The 17,500-nt window shown below is 45.9% G+C and overlaps 1 protein-coding gene across 1 annotated transcript in view; it reads right to left on the bottom strand.

Moving 5' to 3' along the window:
- Nucleotides 1–1,510: 1,510 nt before the first annotated feature.
- Nucleotides 1,511–17,500, bottom strand: part of LOC113827538 (homeobox protein Hox-B2) — a 50,785-nt gene continuing 34,795 nt past the window's right edge. Inside the window, exons 2-3 of the mRNA XM_070114086.1 lie at nucleotides 15,592–16,323; nucleotides 1,511–2,534 (exon numbers count right to left, since the gene is read on the bottom strand). Of these exons, the coding sequence (XP_069970187.1) occupies nucleotides 1,642–2,534; nucleotides 15,592–16,255 (1,557 nt within the window). The 5' untranslated portion in view covers nucleotides 16,256–16,323 and the 3' untranslated portion in view covers nucleotides 1,511–1,641. The remainder of the gene's footprint in view (nucleotides 2,535–15,591; nucleotides 16,324–17,500) is intronic.

Here is a 17,500-nt window from a genome sequence, read left to right as displayed (position 1 = left end):
TATCTTAACCAAGAGATTGTCATATTTTTTTTCCCTTCTCTTCCATTATCTTAGGTTTAAAAAAATCTCTCTTTTGGGAAGCGTCTTGATTCAATAATCAATCCCCTTATAGTTTCGTATGTGTTTGAATTACGTATTCGAGAACTTTAATTGCCAACTTTATATCAGGATCTGTTAATTCAAAGTTTTTCATCTTATCTATCCGTTACTCCAAACATTGGAAAATCAAATTCCATTCAGAGGCCAAAGTTTTAATAACTCTGAGCTTTGGATTGTATCAAACGCTTCGATCTGTATTCCGATGCCTTGGCCAAGCAGGAGAGCCAAATCTCATCTGGGAAAAATGACTTCCTACATTTCAAAGAGCATTTTTGGATTTCTTTCGGGAATGTTTTATAAATGTCATATAAGACGGTATCATTGCCATGCCAGGGCTATTGGAGCGATGAGGGTGAAAATCGTTCGTGGTACGAAACCCAAGTCGGGGTCAGGCCATAAGAATCGGACGGCTTCCTGTCAGCCAGTGTCTCTATCCGGTGATGAATCGCCGACCAATGACGGATGAGGACACACCCCCTGACACAGCCAATCACACGTTGACATTGCCACACACTCTGCTACCTTAACGCTGTCGTCTCTATTCTGCCACCTAATCCCTTTGCTTATTCAGAGATGCAGCACATTTCAATTTCCATTTTGAGGGCGGAAGGCAGGAGGTACAATTCGTACGAAACATTCTCAATTTGTGCGCTGCATTGCCGGCCAGATGGGAATCATTGGCTGGCGCGCTGTGGTGGATCTCAGACAGGCAAACATTTCGATGACGAGCGATACAATTTGGAAAATGCGTGTGAATAACCCAAGCATTACGTACATTATGCGCCGTTCACAGTATAAACCTTTGAATACAACTGCCTGTCGTCTGTCGCCCGGTACCACGACGCCGGCTTCGGGGATAACTGATGTATTTACCGGACAAGCGCCCGTGTGTACGATCTGGGTGTGCGAGGCGCCAGGCTCGGTCGGATCATGGCTTCCCTGCCCTACTGTTGACAGCTGTTGTTGGGGCTGTCAGACCCGGGGGACATTAAGGCTCGGGGGATGTGTGATATTGAAGGAGAAAAAAACATTCGGTTTTGACATTTAACTGTTATTTTACCCAGAGACAAGACCTTACATAGCTACATACTACAATTAATCACAAATATATAATTCGGATGTGTTGACTGGGAAGCATTATCAGTACATAATATAAAATAGATTACACTTTACAGAAGTCCCTGAGAAAGCAGGGAGTTGTTATCCTACGCACCAAGTTTATTTGTTACACAAGAGTTTCTGGAGTCCAGTGTTGTCGAGCAAGCTAGAAGTTCTCTAGTCCGGCGCAGCCTAGAGTTCCCGATTCGAATTCGACAGGTGACGGCGGACCCTGATGAGTCCTCGCTGCGCCGAGCGGGATCCGCCGAGGAGTAGCGGCCCGTCCTCGGCGAAGGACGCTGGGAGTCCTACAGTCCGGCGCTAATGGACCGTGAAGAACCTGGAATCCAGCGGCGACATCTGCCGGGGAGCTTACAGTCCACAATCGAAGGACGAGGAGGTCCTTGCGGCCCAGGTCACGGGCGCCGCCGCCGCCCGGGGCGCCTAGAGCGAGACCAGCTTCTCGTCGGCCTCGTGGGGCGGCGAGGGGAAGCTCGCCAGGTTGCCCATGGCGGCGCTGGGCGTGTGGGCCTGCAGGTTGGGCACCACCCACCCGCCGCCGGACTTTTTCGTCATGTCTTGCGTCATCTGCGGCTGCGGGTGCAGCTGGGCCAGCGAGCACGGGGGGAACTCGGGCACGGCCTGGTGCCCCATGTGCATGTCGTGGCGGACGTCGCGCATGTGCGGGGGCGGCGCCACGTGGGCCTGGGACACCCCCAGGGGCAGCATGTCCTGCATGGACGTCGGCGGGAAGGGCGGCGGCCCCATGTAGTGCGGCAAGGACCCGTGGGGGCCGGACATGGCCGTGCTCATGACGGGGCCGTGGGGCTGCGTGGGGCCGGGGCCGCTGCAGCTGCTGGCGGCGGCGACGACGAAGTGGTGGGCGTCGTGCTGCAGCTGTGCCTGGCGCTGGACGGAAGGGCCGTGGGAAGACGAGTTGGGGAGGCTCGTGGGGCCGTGGCAGGCGCTGGCGGAGTGGCACTGCGAGGGCGGGGAGAGGGTCGTCACCTCGCCGGAGGGAGACATGGGCGGCATGGAGGTGGCGGGCGACGAGCATGGGGGGCTGGGGCTCTTGTCGGCGCCGCCCTTGGCCTTCTGCTCCTTCTTGTACTTCATCCTGCGGTTCTGGAACCAGATCTTGATCTGGCGCTCGGACAGGTTGAGGAGGGCGGCCATCTCGATCCTCCGGGGGCGGCACAGGTAGCGGTTGAAGTGGAACTCCTTCTCCAGCTCCACCAGCTGCGCTGACGTGTAGGCCGTGCGGGCGCGCTTGGCCGGCCCGCCGCCCTGCCCTCCGGAGCTGCCGTTCACGCTGACGCCGTCGCTGCCGTCGTACTCTGCGGGAGGGAAAGAAGCCTTCGTTAGATTCATAAGAACGTGAGGGGACAAGAAATTTCCATGGCACATATTAACAAAATCATTACTTAAAAAAAAAAAATCGTTAATATAAACCCAAAACAGTCAGTGATAGTGCTAAATACATAAATCTACACAAGACCAAATACCAACAAACTATAAAACAACACAATCAACCACGAAAACCAAATACACACAGGGAATCGGAGCGCAACCTGCACTATGTCAAATCGTCCAGAAACTGATATAATTTCCATTTTTCACGACAAGTGGACAAAAATCGATCAGATAAAACGGAGTCGCTCTTTCATACCGAGACACTGATAAAGAGGCATAATATTTCTTGATCGCTAATAACAGAAACAGAAATAGATGATAAAGTGAAATAAATTGATAATTAGAAACAGAAGGATCTTGATTTTGATAACAAGAAAAAAGAAAAGAGAATGTACATATATAGACAGATAGATAGATATTACTTATATACGAAATTAGACATAATGATACATCAGTTTCGAATATTCCTCGAGACAAAAGTTACTTAAACTGCTATAACCGTGGGCGTGGGCGTGGAGAGGCAGGAGTGGGTTTTGTGGGTGTGTCGGAATAGTTAATTCTAAAGTGTTTGTGTTACAGGTTACCCTACTTCCTTGACCTTCGTTCTATTTTAGAGTGCCTCTCTCTCTCTCTCTCTCTCTCTCTCTCTCTCTCTCTCTCTCTCTCTCTCTCTCTCTCTCTCTCTCTCTCTCTCTCTCTCTGTATCTCCTTTTAAGAAAGAATTAAATACGTGTACGAGGATATATTAAACCGTGCAACTATGTCTCCTAAATTTCAAGCCGGATAAAACCTCTCACCTTTTCCTCCCATACGGTAATTCATACCATAAACGAAATGAAATCATACCGAGTAAACAGATAAACTAATAAAGAAAAGGGCATTAGAACAGATAAATAGAATAATTCAAGGGAACAAGGAAAATATGGAATATTTACGACCCCAAGCTTTCTAGAGGATCCAGGCCACCTTGTGAACGTAAAGCTACGAGTGTGACAAGTCTAATCCGCTCAGCAGAATGAGCTTGTCATGCTGGCTGGCGAGCTTTGCATACAGAGCTTTTTTTCGAGGTCTTTCTTCTTCTTCTTCTTCTTCTTCTCTTCTTTTTCTTCTTCTTCATATTTTATTTCTGTTTCTTTTTCATCGTCTCTTCCTCCTTCTCCCTCATTTTTCTTTTACAAATTATAGATCAAAACGTCTTAAAAAAAGAAAAAGAAAAAGGAACGAAAAAATACTATACATATATATATATACATATATATATATATATATATATATATATATATATATATATATATATATATATATATATATATATATATATATATATATATAGGGGGGAAGAGGAGGGGCGAGATAAGTACATTCTTGGACCCATAATCTCCTTACTGTCACCCATACCGGAGAGGGGGGCGGGGATGGCACAGGTGGAGGGGAAGGAGAAGAGGAGGGGGGAAGGGAGGGTTGGGGGGCACGTGTAGTAGTAACAAATGATCGTAAAGCTTCTTTTTGTGACAAATTGGAGCCTCGGAGTTGTCGGCGAAGGCTTCAGACATCCGCCTTAGGGCTTTTGGGTGGAGGGAGGGAGGGAGAGAGGAGGGAAGAAGAGGAGGAAGGTGGAGGGAAGAAGGGGAGAAAGGGAGAAGGGAGGAGGAAGGAGAAGGGGAGAAAGGGAGAAGGGAGGAGGAAGGAGGAAAGGAGAAGAGGAGGAAGGGAGGGAGGAAGGAAGAAGGATAGGAAGGGAGGGAAGGAGAAGGGAGGTAAAGCAGGAGAAATATGGAAAAGAAGAGAAGGGAAGGTAGAGAAGAGAGGAAGGGAGAGGGAGAGGGGAGGGAGGAGGGGGCATCAGATGGGCGTGAGCTTAGTAAGAAACGTGCCCAGGGCGTAAGGTATAGATGGTCGATGGTTTTCTTAACGTGACTTTAACGGCGGGAAGGGATGGAGGGGGGTGAGGGAGGGATAGGGGAGGGGGAAGGGGTTTGAATCCTCTATCCCTCCTCCCCCACGCCTTCCTTACCCTCCATCATCCATAGACCCCACCTATATCCTACACCCCTACAGACCCCCTCCCTCCCTCCAACCCACCAACCCTCCACCTACCCCCCTCCTCCCCTAACCCCCCAACCTCCCTTCTCCACCCACCCCAAAAACGACCCGCCCCCCCCCCCCCCACCAGCGTGATCCATCTTACGTAAGTGTCTGAAAGCACTCGATCCCTCACAATAATCGAACGGATGGTTACCACTCACTATAAAACTCGAGAGAGAGGGAGGGAGAGGGGGAAGCAGGGAAAGAGGGTGGAGGAGAAAGTGTGAGAGAGAGAGGAGGAAGTGGAGAGATAGAGAGGAGGGGGAGGGAGAGAGGGAGGGGAGGGAGGGAGGAGGGAGGGGGAGGGAGGGAGGGGAGGGAGGGAGGGAGGGAGGGAGGGAGGGAGAGAGAAGAGAGAGAGAGGAGGGGAGGGAGGGGGGGAGAGAGGAGGGAGGAGAGAGGAGAGGGAGGGGGAGAGGGAGAGGGAGGGAGAGAGAGAGAGAGAAAGAGAAAGAGAAAGAGAGAGAGAGAGAGAGAGAGAGAGAGAGAGAGAGAGAGAGAGAGAGAGAGAGAGAGAGAGAGAGAGAGAGAGAGAGAATAGAATGGTGAAAAAGTGAGGGAAAGAAGAAAAGGAGATAAGAAGAACGAGGACAGAAAAGAGAAGGGAAAGGATAAGAAAAGAAAAGGCAATGGAGATGGTGAAAGGAGAAAATAAGAGAAAGGGAGATTAAGATAATCAAAATGGAAAAGAAAGGAGAATGATCAAGATAACTTACGATAATAAATAATCAAGAAGAAAAAAATCAACAACAATGATAAAGATAAAAAATAGCAATAATGATAATGATATAACGATATTAAGAATTATAATAATAAAACAAATGAAACGATATGTTCATGTTTTCATAGAAATATAAATGAAACTGTTGTAAAGAATATCCGAGGTTAAAAAATAGAATCAGAAATAAGAATAATAAAAAAAACTAAAAGACAAACAAAAAGACAAGCAAGCAAAAAAAAAAAAATGTTTGAGAAATCTTACTCCTCCCCCCCCCCACCTCCCACACCCTCCACCTCTCGCCACTACCCCCTCCCCCCTTCTCCCACTCCTACTTCCTCCCCTTTCACACAATCCTCCCCTTCTGCTCCTTCCACTCTGGGCTTTTTCTCTCCCACTTTTACTTCCCCCATCCGCTATCTCTCATTCCCCTTCCCTCCACCTACCTCCCTCCCTTCCACCACCCTCTGACCTCTCTCTCCCCTTCGTCACATCCTCTCCCTCCCCCTACCCCTACCCACCTCCCCAACCTCCCACCTTCTATCCTCCCTCCCCTTCCCCCTTCCCACCCTCTAACCTCCCCTTCCCCTCCCACCCCTCTAACCTCCCTCCCACCCTCTAACCTCCCCTCCCATCCCTTCCCCCTCCCACCCTCTAACCCCCTACCCCACCTCCCCTCCCTTCCACCTTCTAACCTCCTCTTCCCCCTCCCACCCTCTAACCTCCCCTTCCACCCCCTTCCCCCTCGCACCCTCTAACCCTCCCCATTCCCCTCCTACCCCCTTCCACCCTACTTCCTCCCCTTCTTCCACCCTCCCACCCTCTACCCCCCTCCCCCCCACCCCCCGTCCACGCCAACCGTGAAGATTCTTTACCCTGTCACTCAAATCGAGCGAATTTCTGCCTTCCCGCAAAATACAGGAAAGGTTGCATGACAGACTCGCTTCCATTTTTTCTTTGTCTTTACTTAGCGGTGGCCTTTGAAGCCGAGGCTGGCGGAATGAGGGTAAATAATGACACGGAGATAAAGAAAAGAGAGAGAGAGAGGGGGGGGGGGAAGAGAGGAAGAGAGAGAGGTAGGAGGAGGTAGATGGAGAGACTGGGAGAAAGAGAGAGATGGAGAGAGATGGAGTCTGAGAGAGAGAGAGAGAGAGAGAGAGAGAGAGAGAGAGAGAGAGAGAGAGAGAGAGAGAGAGAGAGAGAGAGAGAGAGAGAGAATGAACTGTTCGAATCCATTCTCATTGGCTTCGTTATGGAAGAGCATAATTTACATAAAAATGAGAGCAGGGGGGGGAAAATATAACATTTACCCGAATGATTTTCGCCCAGTCACGGAAACATTTACATAAACACCGATTAAGATGAGAGACTTTTCAAAAAAAAAAAAAAAAAAAAAATCAGTCGTAACCCAAGCCATCATCTATCCACATGCAAATATTTCGAGAGAATCCTTAAAAGAAAAAGAAAAAAAAGAAAAGAGAGAGAGAGATAAAGAAAAAAATTGAGAGAGAGAGAGAGAGAGAGAGAGAGAGAGAGAGAGAGAGAGAGAGAGAGAGAGAGAGAGAGAGAGAGAGAGAGAGAGAGAGAGAGAGAGAGAGAGAGAGAGAGAGAGAGAGAGAGAGAGAGAGAAAAGATTGAGAGAGAGAGAGAGACAGACACACAGAAAAAGAAATGTGTTATATAATATTTTCCCTGCCGTCGATGCGAGCAAATAAAGCATTTAACAGTAAGTACAAAGAGGTTGTTTTACTGAGCACTGTGTCGGTCGCGTTTAAACATTGGCTGTTGACTCAACCTGACCAAACTCTCGTCACCTGGCCGCTGTTGCCTGCTTCTCTCTCTCTCTCTCTCTCTCTCTCTCTCTCTCTCTCTCTCTCTCTCTCTCTCTCTCTCTCTCTCTCTCTCTCTCTCTCTCTCTCTCTATCTCTATCTCTATCTGTGTGTGTGTGTGTGTGTGTGTGTGTGTGTGTGTGTGTGTGTGTGTGTTTGTGTGTGTTTGTGTGCGTGTGTGTGTGTGTGTACTTTATAGTTGCTTCTCATTCGTGTACTATTTTCTTCTCTCTTATTCTGCTTTATATCTTCTGCATATTTTTCTCATTACTTTATCATCATCCACTATTTTTCTCCATCTTATTGGTTATGTTTATCATTCCTGTTTAAATTGCAATTTAATTTTCCGACATTACGCAGGAGAAAAAAAAAAGTTACAGCTTCTAAAACTACTCCGTTTTCTATGTGATGACGCATGTATCATTATTGACACGGGAGATATTGTTGACTTTTTACACAGTGTAGAAAAAAAAGTCTTCTTAAAAGCCTTCTCTTTTGAATTTTTTTTCTTAGACGCATTTACTCTCTGGTTTTAGTTTTGTTTTATATTGGTAAAAGGGAAGAATGTTTTTAATGGGGAATTTGATGGTTATAAAGTTAATATTAATAATAATATAAAAAATGCACAATGACACGGCACTTTTTCTCAACTAACGTTACAGCTGTAAAAGGTGTTTCGACTTTACTGTATCGCTTTACAGCACGATACGAGTCTGAATCTTCTGTACAACAGCATAAGGCGAGAGAATAAGGAATATGTATACACACACACATACATGTGCGTGTGTTTGCGTGTGTGTGTGTGTGTGTGTGTGTGTGTGTGTGTGTGTGTGTGTGTGTGTGTGTGTGTGTGTGTGTGTGTGTGTGTGTGTGTGTGTATGTGTGTGTGTGTGTGTGTGTGTGTGTGTGTGTGTGTGTGTGTGTGTGTGTACGTATGGACGTATGTATGAATGCATTGTGTGCATCAAGAGAAATTAGTAAGAGCAACAAAATGAAAGACAAATTACACATACGACCCTCTTCCCCCCATTCCCCCCTCTCCACCCCTACCCCCCCAAAAAAACATACACAGACAAACAACCAAAAAACAAAACTCACACACATAAAAAAACATCGGAAAAGCGAAAAGAAAACGGAAATACAATAAACAGAGACGGAAAATGGTTTCATCCCAGACTCAGGCTCGGGTCCCGGGCGATCCATCACTGCCCATTGACAAAATCGAAGCTGGAATTAATTTTCTTCGTGTTCCCCGGGTTTTGTGGTGGGGGGGAGGAGGGAGGGAGGAGGGAGAGAGGGGGGAGAGGGGAGGGTCAGATGTCCAGCCGTTCTTAGGGGGGGAGGGTGAAGGGCCAGAGGGAGGGGATGGGGGGGTGAGGGGAAAGTGAGGGGAGTGAGAGGGCGTCTCAAGATGTGATTCTTGGGGTTTGTTTATTGTATGTTCATGTTGTGGTTCTGTTGGTGTGCGTGTTTGTGTTTATGTTGACGTGTGTGTTTCTGGCTATGTTGGTGTATCTATATGTGGATATGTTGGTGTATATGTCTGTGGCAATGTTTATACAGTAAGCATGTGCTTAAATCTGTGTGTGCGTGGTTATGTATGTGTATGTTGTCGTGTCTGTGTGTGAGTGTGTGGCTATGTGTATCTAAATGCGTGTAGTTATTTTTATACATGTATATACTTGTGTATACGTGTGCGAATATTCCCATGTAAGTACGTGTGCGTGTATTCATTTAAACGAATTTAATCCCACGAATATCCCTCAACATGCGTCCAAACATACGTATGTCCATCCCTGTCTCTCCACATATGAGTGCGTGTCTCTCTGCCTTCTTGCGTGCGTGCGTGCGTGCCTGCAGGAGGGCAACGAAAATCCATTCGGGGTTACTTCACTTGCAGCAGAAAGATTACTAAGCCTGAGAAACTTTCTACTGTTTTCGAAAGACAAAACTTGAAAATGCATGAAAAGAGTAGATTGTAGTTATAGTAAAGGTGGTGGTGGTGGTGGTGGTGGTGGTGGTAGTAGTTGTTGTTGTAGCAATCGTAGTAGTAGTAGTAGTAGTGTTAGTAGTTGTTATGATGATAATAATGACAATAATGATAACGATACTATTATTAATGACAGTAAAGGAGAATGAAAACAAGAATAACAACAATAAAAAGCAAGAAAAAAGGATAATACCAACAACACCAAAAACACCTAAACCCCAAAATACAAGAAAAACACACACACTAAAAAAAAAGAAAAAGAAAAAAAAGAAACATATATATACAAGTTCCGAGTTAATGAGACTGGCTGGCTATTTTCCCCTCGTATCAAGCAAGGGACTGACCGCTCTTTGACACATAGGCATAATCGGTCAAATCCCTGTCATATACTGGCCAGCTTGGGCGCAAAACCTACACTTTATCTCACGCTATGCTAGTTGGTGGTCGATAGATAGAGATAGATAGATGGTCGAATCTATTAGTGTTTTCGTGTGTGTGTGTGTGTGTGTTTTAGGGAGAGGAGGACAAGATAGAGAGAGAAGGGGGGTGGGGAAATAGATAAATAAAGGGAATGGGGGGGTGGAGGAAGAAAAAGATAAAAATAAAAATGAATAGAAATGAATTAAGGAATTTCAACTTGTGCTCTGATGTCGGTCTATCTTCCCTTTCCTTGTTCCTCTCTCCTTCTTTGTCTTTTAACCTCTCTCCTCTCTTCCTCACTCTCTCCCAATCACTTCTCTTCCTTGTTCTTCTTGCTTCCCCCTCCCCCCACCTTACCCCCTACCTCCCCTATCCCCTTCCACCCACCACCTCCCACCCTCCACACCCACCCACCCTCTCCTTCCACCAACCCCCCTCCCCCTCCCAACCCCCTTCTCCCCCCCCACCCCCCCCATTCCCACCCACGAACCTCCGGGAATGGGAACGGGATGTCAGGGAATAATGCACTCACTCGATTCCAGATTCCTGTCAGACAATCCGTCAAAGGACCCGGTCAAGAATTCCATGGTGGGGGGTGGGGGTGGGGTGTAGGGGTGGGGTGGGGTGGGGAGGGGTTGTTCCTATCTTGTCTGATATTGTGGTCAGTGGCAGTTGCGGGGAATCAACCATTTGTGGTGGATTATGACAGATGGAGGAGGATTTGCGCTTGTTTCTGTTTTTTTTTTGTTTGTTTGTTTTTGTTTTTGTTTTTTATATATATGTTTTGGGTGTCGATAATTTTTTTTTTTTTGATGGTTGTGGTTTTGTTTGTGAGCGTGTTTGTGTGTGTGTGTGTGTGTGGTTGGTAATATATGTAAAATGTGATAAACAAAGAAAGAAAACTAAGAAAAACACTGAGAAAGTACCTGTCTTCATGACAAACGATGTATAGAAACAAACAAAAAAAACAAGGTATCCAAACAAAGAAAAAAAATGCAAACCAAAACCAAAAATAATAAATAAATAAACAAAAATAATAATAATACCCCAACCCCCACCTCAGTCCAACCCTCCCTCCCTCCCTCCCTCCCCCACCCTTCAAAAAAAAAAAAAAGAGAAAAAAATCAGATTCATCCACTTTCATCATTTATTGCATTAATCTGCAACCGGGACATGCATTGCGAACCGCCCGCACGCAACCAGGCTCCTCCACGCAATCGCCAGACTCACGTTCGCAACAAAAGACAATTGCATGCAGCCTGTACTAGCAGTGCGGTTGGAAGTCAGCGAAGAAAAAATATATTTCGAGTAATTAGATTTTGGAAGACACGTGTATGTCAGATGGATTGAGGGAGGGGGGGAGAGGGAGGGAGAGAGAGAGAGAGAGAGAGAGAGAGAGAGAGAGAGAGAGAGAGAGAGAGAGAGAGAGAGAGAGAGAGAGAGAGAGAGAGAGAGAGAGGGAGGGAGGGAGGGAGAGAGAGAGAGAGAGAGAGAGAGAGAGAGAGAGAGAGAGAGAGAGAGAGAGATAAGAGCGAAAGAGAAAGAGAGAGAGAGAGAGAGAGAGAGAGAGAGAGAGAGAGAGAGAGAGAGAGAGAGAGAGAGAGAGAGAGAGAGAGAGAGAGAGAGAGAGAGAGAAGAGAAGAGAGAGAGAGAGAGAGAGAGAGAGAGAGAGAGAGAGAGAGAGAGAGAGAGAGAGAGAGAGAGAGAGAGACAGACAGAAAGAGAGGAAGACGAAGATTTTTAAAAAATTGATAAAGTCGACATATACAGATTGGCAAAATATATTGAATGAATTTTCTCCATTCAATTCCCCATTTTTCCCTTCCATTTCCCAACAATTTCCCCAAGATACATATACAACAATTACGAAAAAAAGAAATACCATCAATACTAAAATCAAAACATCAAAAAACGCGCCAAAACATCATGTCCTCCATCATAGAAAACGGGAAACAAAACACCATCTCGCGCTTCTCGGGAAATCGCGGGATATTGCGAGATAATTATGGCCATTCTCGCGTCGGTGTTCGACCATTTAAATCCTATTCGGACAAATAAGTCGACAAACAAGCGATAATGGGTGATAATGGCAAACAGTCATCATCAGTACGAACTGTGTTTCGACTGTACCTTTCGATTCCCGGATGTTGCGTTGTTAGGAGAGAAAAAGAGAAAAACTGGAAAATTGTTGGAACGGAAGGAAGGAAGGAGAAAAAAAGGAAGTTAAAGAAAGGAGGGAGAAAAGGAATGAATGAAATTATTCAATAAAGATATGAAAGGAAATGTATAGGGAAACACAATCATAGTTACATGTAAAGAGAGAGAGAGAGAGAGAGAGAGAGAGAGAGAGAGAGAGAGAGAGAGAGAGAGAGAGAGAGAGAGAGAGAGAGAGAGAGGGACAAAGAAAGGAAGAAAGAAAGAGAAAGAGAAAGAGAGAGGGAGAGCAAGAGAAAGAGAGAGGGAGAGCAAGAGAGAGAGAAAAAAAGGAAGAAAGAAAGAGAGAGGGAGAGCAAGAGAGAGAGAGAGAAAGAAAGATAAAAAGAGAAAGAGAGAGAGAAACTATACGGAATTAAAAAAAAGAAAACAAGAAACAATGTTAACACTCCAACACTCCAGCCCACTTGTCAAGTCTTCAATCAAGTTTAGAGCGAGGCTTTAACACGCCGGAGTCTCCAATGGGTAATTTAAGGAGCCTAACTATTACACATCGGAGGCTTGCGTGTAACACTAACTTCTCTCTATATATATATATATATATATATACTCATATATATATATATATATATATATATATATATATATATATATATATACTCTATATATAGATATATAAATTTTATATATATATATATATATATATTTCTCTATATATCTCTCTCTCTCTATATATATATATCATATATCATATCTACTCTGCTCTCTGCTCTCTCTCTCTCTCTCTCTCTCTCTCTCTCTCTCTCTCTCTCTCTCTCTCTCTCTCTCTCTCTCTCCCTCGTGATATTTCTCTCTCTGCGTGTTTTTTGCGATTTTTTTTATTGCTATTGATTTCGTCTTATTTTCGTTTTTTCTTCTTCTTATTTTTTTTTTTGAATAGATTTATCATTATTATGTGAGAAATATTAATGGCCCCCTAACCCTAACCCCCCTTACCCGAAACCATAGGCACGTACAGACAAAAAACAAACAAACAAAGTGATGAATAAAAGGAGAAATGCTAACGATTGCTCCCTCAAATATATCAACAAATAATTTCTTTCTCTCCCCTCCTTCTCTACTCCCACCTCACCCCCCTCCGCCCCCACACACACATATCATTGCCTCCCTACGTCATTCACCCCCCCCCTACCCTCCTGTCGCTTCCCTCCTCCCCTGCAACGACCCTTATCACCCCCTTCCCCCCTTCCCCCTCCACTCAACGACCCCTCCACCCCCTTCCTCTTCCCCCAACGACCCCTCCACCCCTTCCTCTTCCCCACAACGACCCCTCCACCCCTTCCTCATCCCCCAATGACCCCTCCACCCCTTCCTCCTCCCCTAACAATCCCTCCACTCCTTCCTCCTTCCTTCCAACGACCCCCACCACCCCTTCCTCCTCCCTCAACGACCCCTCCACCCCTTCCTCCTCCCCCAACGACCCCCACCCCTTCCCATCCCTCCCCCACCGACCCCTCCGCCCCTTCCTCCTCCCCCAACGACCCCCACCCTACCGGACCCCTCTCCACCCCCACCCCCTCCCCAAATCCCGCCGCCGTCGTAAAAGCGGGACCGATAAACCCACCCACATAATCAAATTGTTTTCCCTCCAAAGTGTCACAGTTCCCGAAAGAAGAAAAATCGATGCCATGTCTCCTCCGAAGGCTCGTGTAACACCCCCCTCCCCCCTTCTCCTTCTCCCTCCTTCCCCCTCCTAGCCCCTTAGCCCCCTTACCCTTCTACTGCTCCTTCTCTACCCCTCATTCCCTCCCTCCCTCCTTCCTCCTCCACCTCCATCCCCCTATCCTTCCCATAAACCCTTCCTCCCTCCCTCCTTTCCCTCTCCCCTCCTCTCCTCCCTTCCTCCCTCCCTCCACCCTTCCCCAACCCCTCTCTCCCCCCTCCCTACTCCCTTCCCTCCTCTCCCCCCCCCTCCCGAGTAAAATATGGCACTGGGAGAGGCGGTGTCAGGTGATGACTCGCCCGGTGATCGAGTGCCACGAGTCGAGCTCCTGTCCTGAAGAATGGCACTGTGGCACCGCTGAGTTATGACCCCGACTCGCTCGCTCGCTGGGTCGGCCGGGTCGAGGACGAACAGGTGTTGGAGGAGGAGAAGGAGGAGAAAGAGAAAGAGGAAGAGACGGGTAAGGAGGAAATGGAAGAAATTTTGGGAGGGGAAAAGGTAGAGGAAGAAGAAAAAAGAAAAAGTGAATAATAGGAATATAAAATAAATATCAGGAACAGAAGAAAGATAGAGACGAAGAAATAGAAAAAATAGGAGAAAAAGTTGAAAGGATTAAGGAGGTGATGACGATAGACATAAAGAAATAAAGAAGAAAGATCAGGAGAAAGGTAGCAAGAAGAGCATACATAGAAAGAGAAAACAGAAAATATAACCAAACTCAACATGGAAAAAGTAACAAAAAAATAATAATAATAAAAAATGAAAAATGAAATAAAAAATAAAACATAACCAGCAATACAAGACAATGACTGCAACTTTTTTTTCCTTTTTTTTTCCTCCTTGTCGACCGAACCGAAGACAGAGCGGAAGACAGCGTCAGGAGAGAGCCACAGGAGATGACAATGACAAAGAGGCGAAGGCGATGACAGATGATGGGGAAAGGAAGCAACAGAAAACGATAATAAACAATAAAAGGCGTGACAGAGAGAGAGAGGGGGGGGGAGGCGGCGCAGGGGATAAGCCTTTGGGAAGTAAAGAAAGGGGGAGATAGTGAGGGAGAAGAAAAGGAGAGAAAGAGGGGAAGAGATAAGGAAAGTTTTAGACTGGGAACAGATGAAACATAAACGGATAGACAGATTGATAGATAGACAGATAGATGGATAGAAAGAGAGAGAGAGAGAGAGAGAGAGAGAGAGAGAGAGAGAGAGAGAGAGAGAGAGAGAGAGAGAGAGAGAGAGAGAGAGAGAGAGAGAGAGGTAGAGAGAGAGAAATAGAGAAAGAGAGAGATACAGACAGATACAGGCAGACAGACAGACAAAAGCAAACAGAGATCAATAGACACCAAAAAAAGAACCGACCTACACACGAAAAAAGACGAAAAAACGAAAAGAAGAGAAAAGCGAGATACGGAGAGAGCGAGAACGAGAGATAAACACAGAGACAGTGCTCGGGTGTGAAAGGAGCGGAAATATCTGTCAAACGAGGCAAGAAATATGTCCTCCGAAGCCAAAAATCCGAAGAAAATCGAGGAAAGAAATAAATGAATTCAAGAACCAGCGAAGGAGACGGAGGTTGTGACACCGAATAAGATTTTTGTGTTTGACGACCTTCGTTTGAAAGGAATACCAAATTTTGACCCTTTTTTTCTTTTCTTCGGGAGTGGAAGGAGGTTTTTCGATGGTCGTGGAAATTCTGAGAGTGGAATCCGCGAGTCGTATGTGATTCGTATGTTTATCTAATGATTTTATTTTCTAGTAAGTATATGAATATTTGTATCGATTTTTTTTTCTAAACTATATGTGACTATGTGAACGTATGATTCTGTGTTCTTTTTATTTTCTTAAAGAATCCTCGTGGAAGAATGCGCATTATCATCAGCGTGATTGACGAAGACCAACGCCGCACAAACATCACAAAAAGACACTATGGATACACTTCACTAAGATAACACTGCACTAACGAGACGCAAAATCGAGCACAACACCGAAATAGCACCGCACTGAGTTAACACGTTGATCAGAACTTAACACTACACAGATAACACGAGAGGAAGAGGCTTACCTGTGCCAGACGGGAGCGAGATGGGCGTGAGTTGATTCGGGGGCGTGACGACCTGCGGCGGCTGACCCTGCACGCCCGTGTTGTGCTGCAAGGGCGGGGGCTGCTGCTGCGGCTGTTGAGGGGGCTGGTGCTGCGCCTGCGGCTGTGGGGGCTGCGGGAGTGCGGGCACCTGCGTCTGCACGGGCGGGGGCTGGGCGGCTGCGACCGACACGGGCGGGGGGCTCTTCTTGCCCGGCTGGGGGCGCGGCTGCTGCTGCGCCTCCCTCGCCCACGCCATGTACTCCTTGTTGAAGCCCACGGGCGAGGGCTCGCAGTAGCCCATCTGCGGGCCGGCCATGTAGGCGCCGTACTCCGGCTGGTGGTGGCCCTGGGGCATCACCATGTGCTGGGGCATCATGTTGGAGGCGAGGCCGCACGCCGCGCGGTAGTCCACGTACTCGTCGTAATACTGCCCGCAGGCGGCGCCGGCCATGTCGTAGCCGTAGCCGTTGTTGAAGGCGTTCTCGTAGTAGGAGGTGTAGGCCGGCGGCTGGGCCGGGTAGGTCTCGTAGAAGGTCTTCTGCATGGCGGAGGCGGGAGGGGGGACGACGCCTGCGCTGGCCGCTGGTATGTCCTGCGTCTCACACGGCACCAGGTGTACTGACCCCTGGCCCGGCTCGCCCATCTTCTCGACCTCAGGTCACGTGCCCAGGCTCAGCCAATCACAGGCCAGGAACGAGGTCAGCCGCTCGCCTGCAAGAGGGAATCATGTGAACGCGCGGCCAGCCCGGCCCCCTTGACCCTGCGTGACCTAGCTCGCCTATCATGACACGCCGTTTAGTGCGTTACCAAAACACAATTAATTAAGGAGATTTATGACCTAAATTTGAGCACAGGTGAGATGTCCATAACACATGAAACGGTGTTAATTGGTCCATTAGGCTGACACTAAACAGGAAATATATATGTGTTTATATACACGTTAAAGAGGACGTGGCCAATTTAAAGACATAAAGAAATTTTAAAAGGTAATAAAAAGTAAACACTTCAGATTAATATTACCAACAATAACTACAGAATCTATAAAATCAAGCCTGCCAAGGGGATGCAATCACTTATATCCTAAATAGTTTATTAACTGTGAGCCTTCAGATATCTAGAGTTGAGTTACGATTACCACACTTACAACTTTCTCACACACTACAAGCCCGATATTCAATACGGATATTAGATTACCATGATCATAGTGATGATGATGGTAACAGTCAAGGCAAGGACAATAAGGATAAAGATGACTAATAAAAAGATAAAACAGTAACGGTAATCTTAACGATATCGGCAGTAATATCGTTAATAGCAACTGTAATGTTATTGGTAATAAAGCAATGATACCAATGAAGATGATAATAAACTAAATCTTGATGACAGTGTAACAACATTAATAACAACAATGATAAAGATAACAATAATAATAATAATAATAATAATAATAATAATGATTATAATGATAATAACCATTTACGAATATTGTGAACAGGATTGGCCCTAGTATAGATCCTTTCGGAACACCGAAAGAACCCATCTGTTTTCTTGATATATTATCACGATTTTTGACTGATTAGGTTCTGTTACTGTAATGATGATGATAATATTGATAATGATAACGAAAACAAATAATTTTAACAATAATAACAATAATTAAGATGATAAACAATTATAATAATGTTAATAAGGATAATAAAAATATTAATAATGATGATAATAATAACGATGGTAATGATAATGATAATAACATCAATAACAATAACAGAGATAATACTAATGATAGTAATAATGATAAGAACAGGGATAAGGAAAATTTTAAGAGAAAGAATAAGAATGAAATTCAAATAAAAATAGGAACAGGTATAAGAGGAGAAATAAGAATAAG

Source organism: Penaeus vannamei, chromosome 35, assembly GCF_042767895.1.
Source record: "Penaeus vannamei isolate JL-2024 chromosome 35, ASM4276789v1, whole genome shotgun sequence".
Taxonomy (NCBI): Eukaryota; Metazoa; Arthropoda; class Malacostraca; order Decapoda; family Penaeidae; genus Penaeus; species Penaeus vannamei.
Note: the sequence above shows the minus strand (reverse complement) of the source record. Positions and strands in the feature narration are given on the sequence as shown.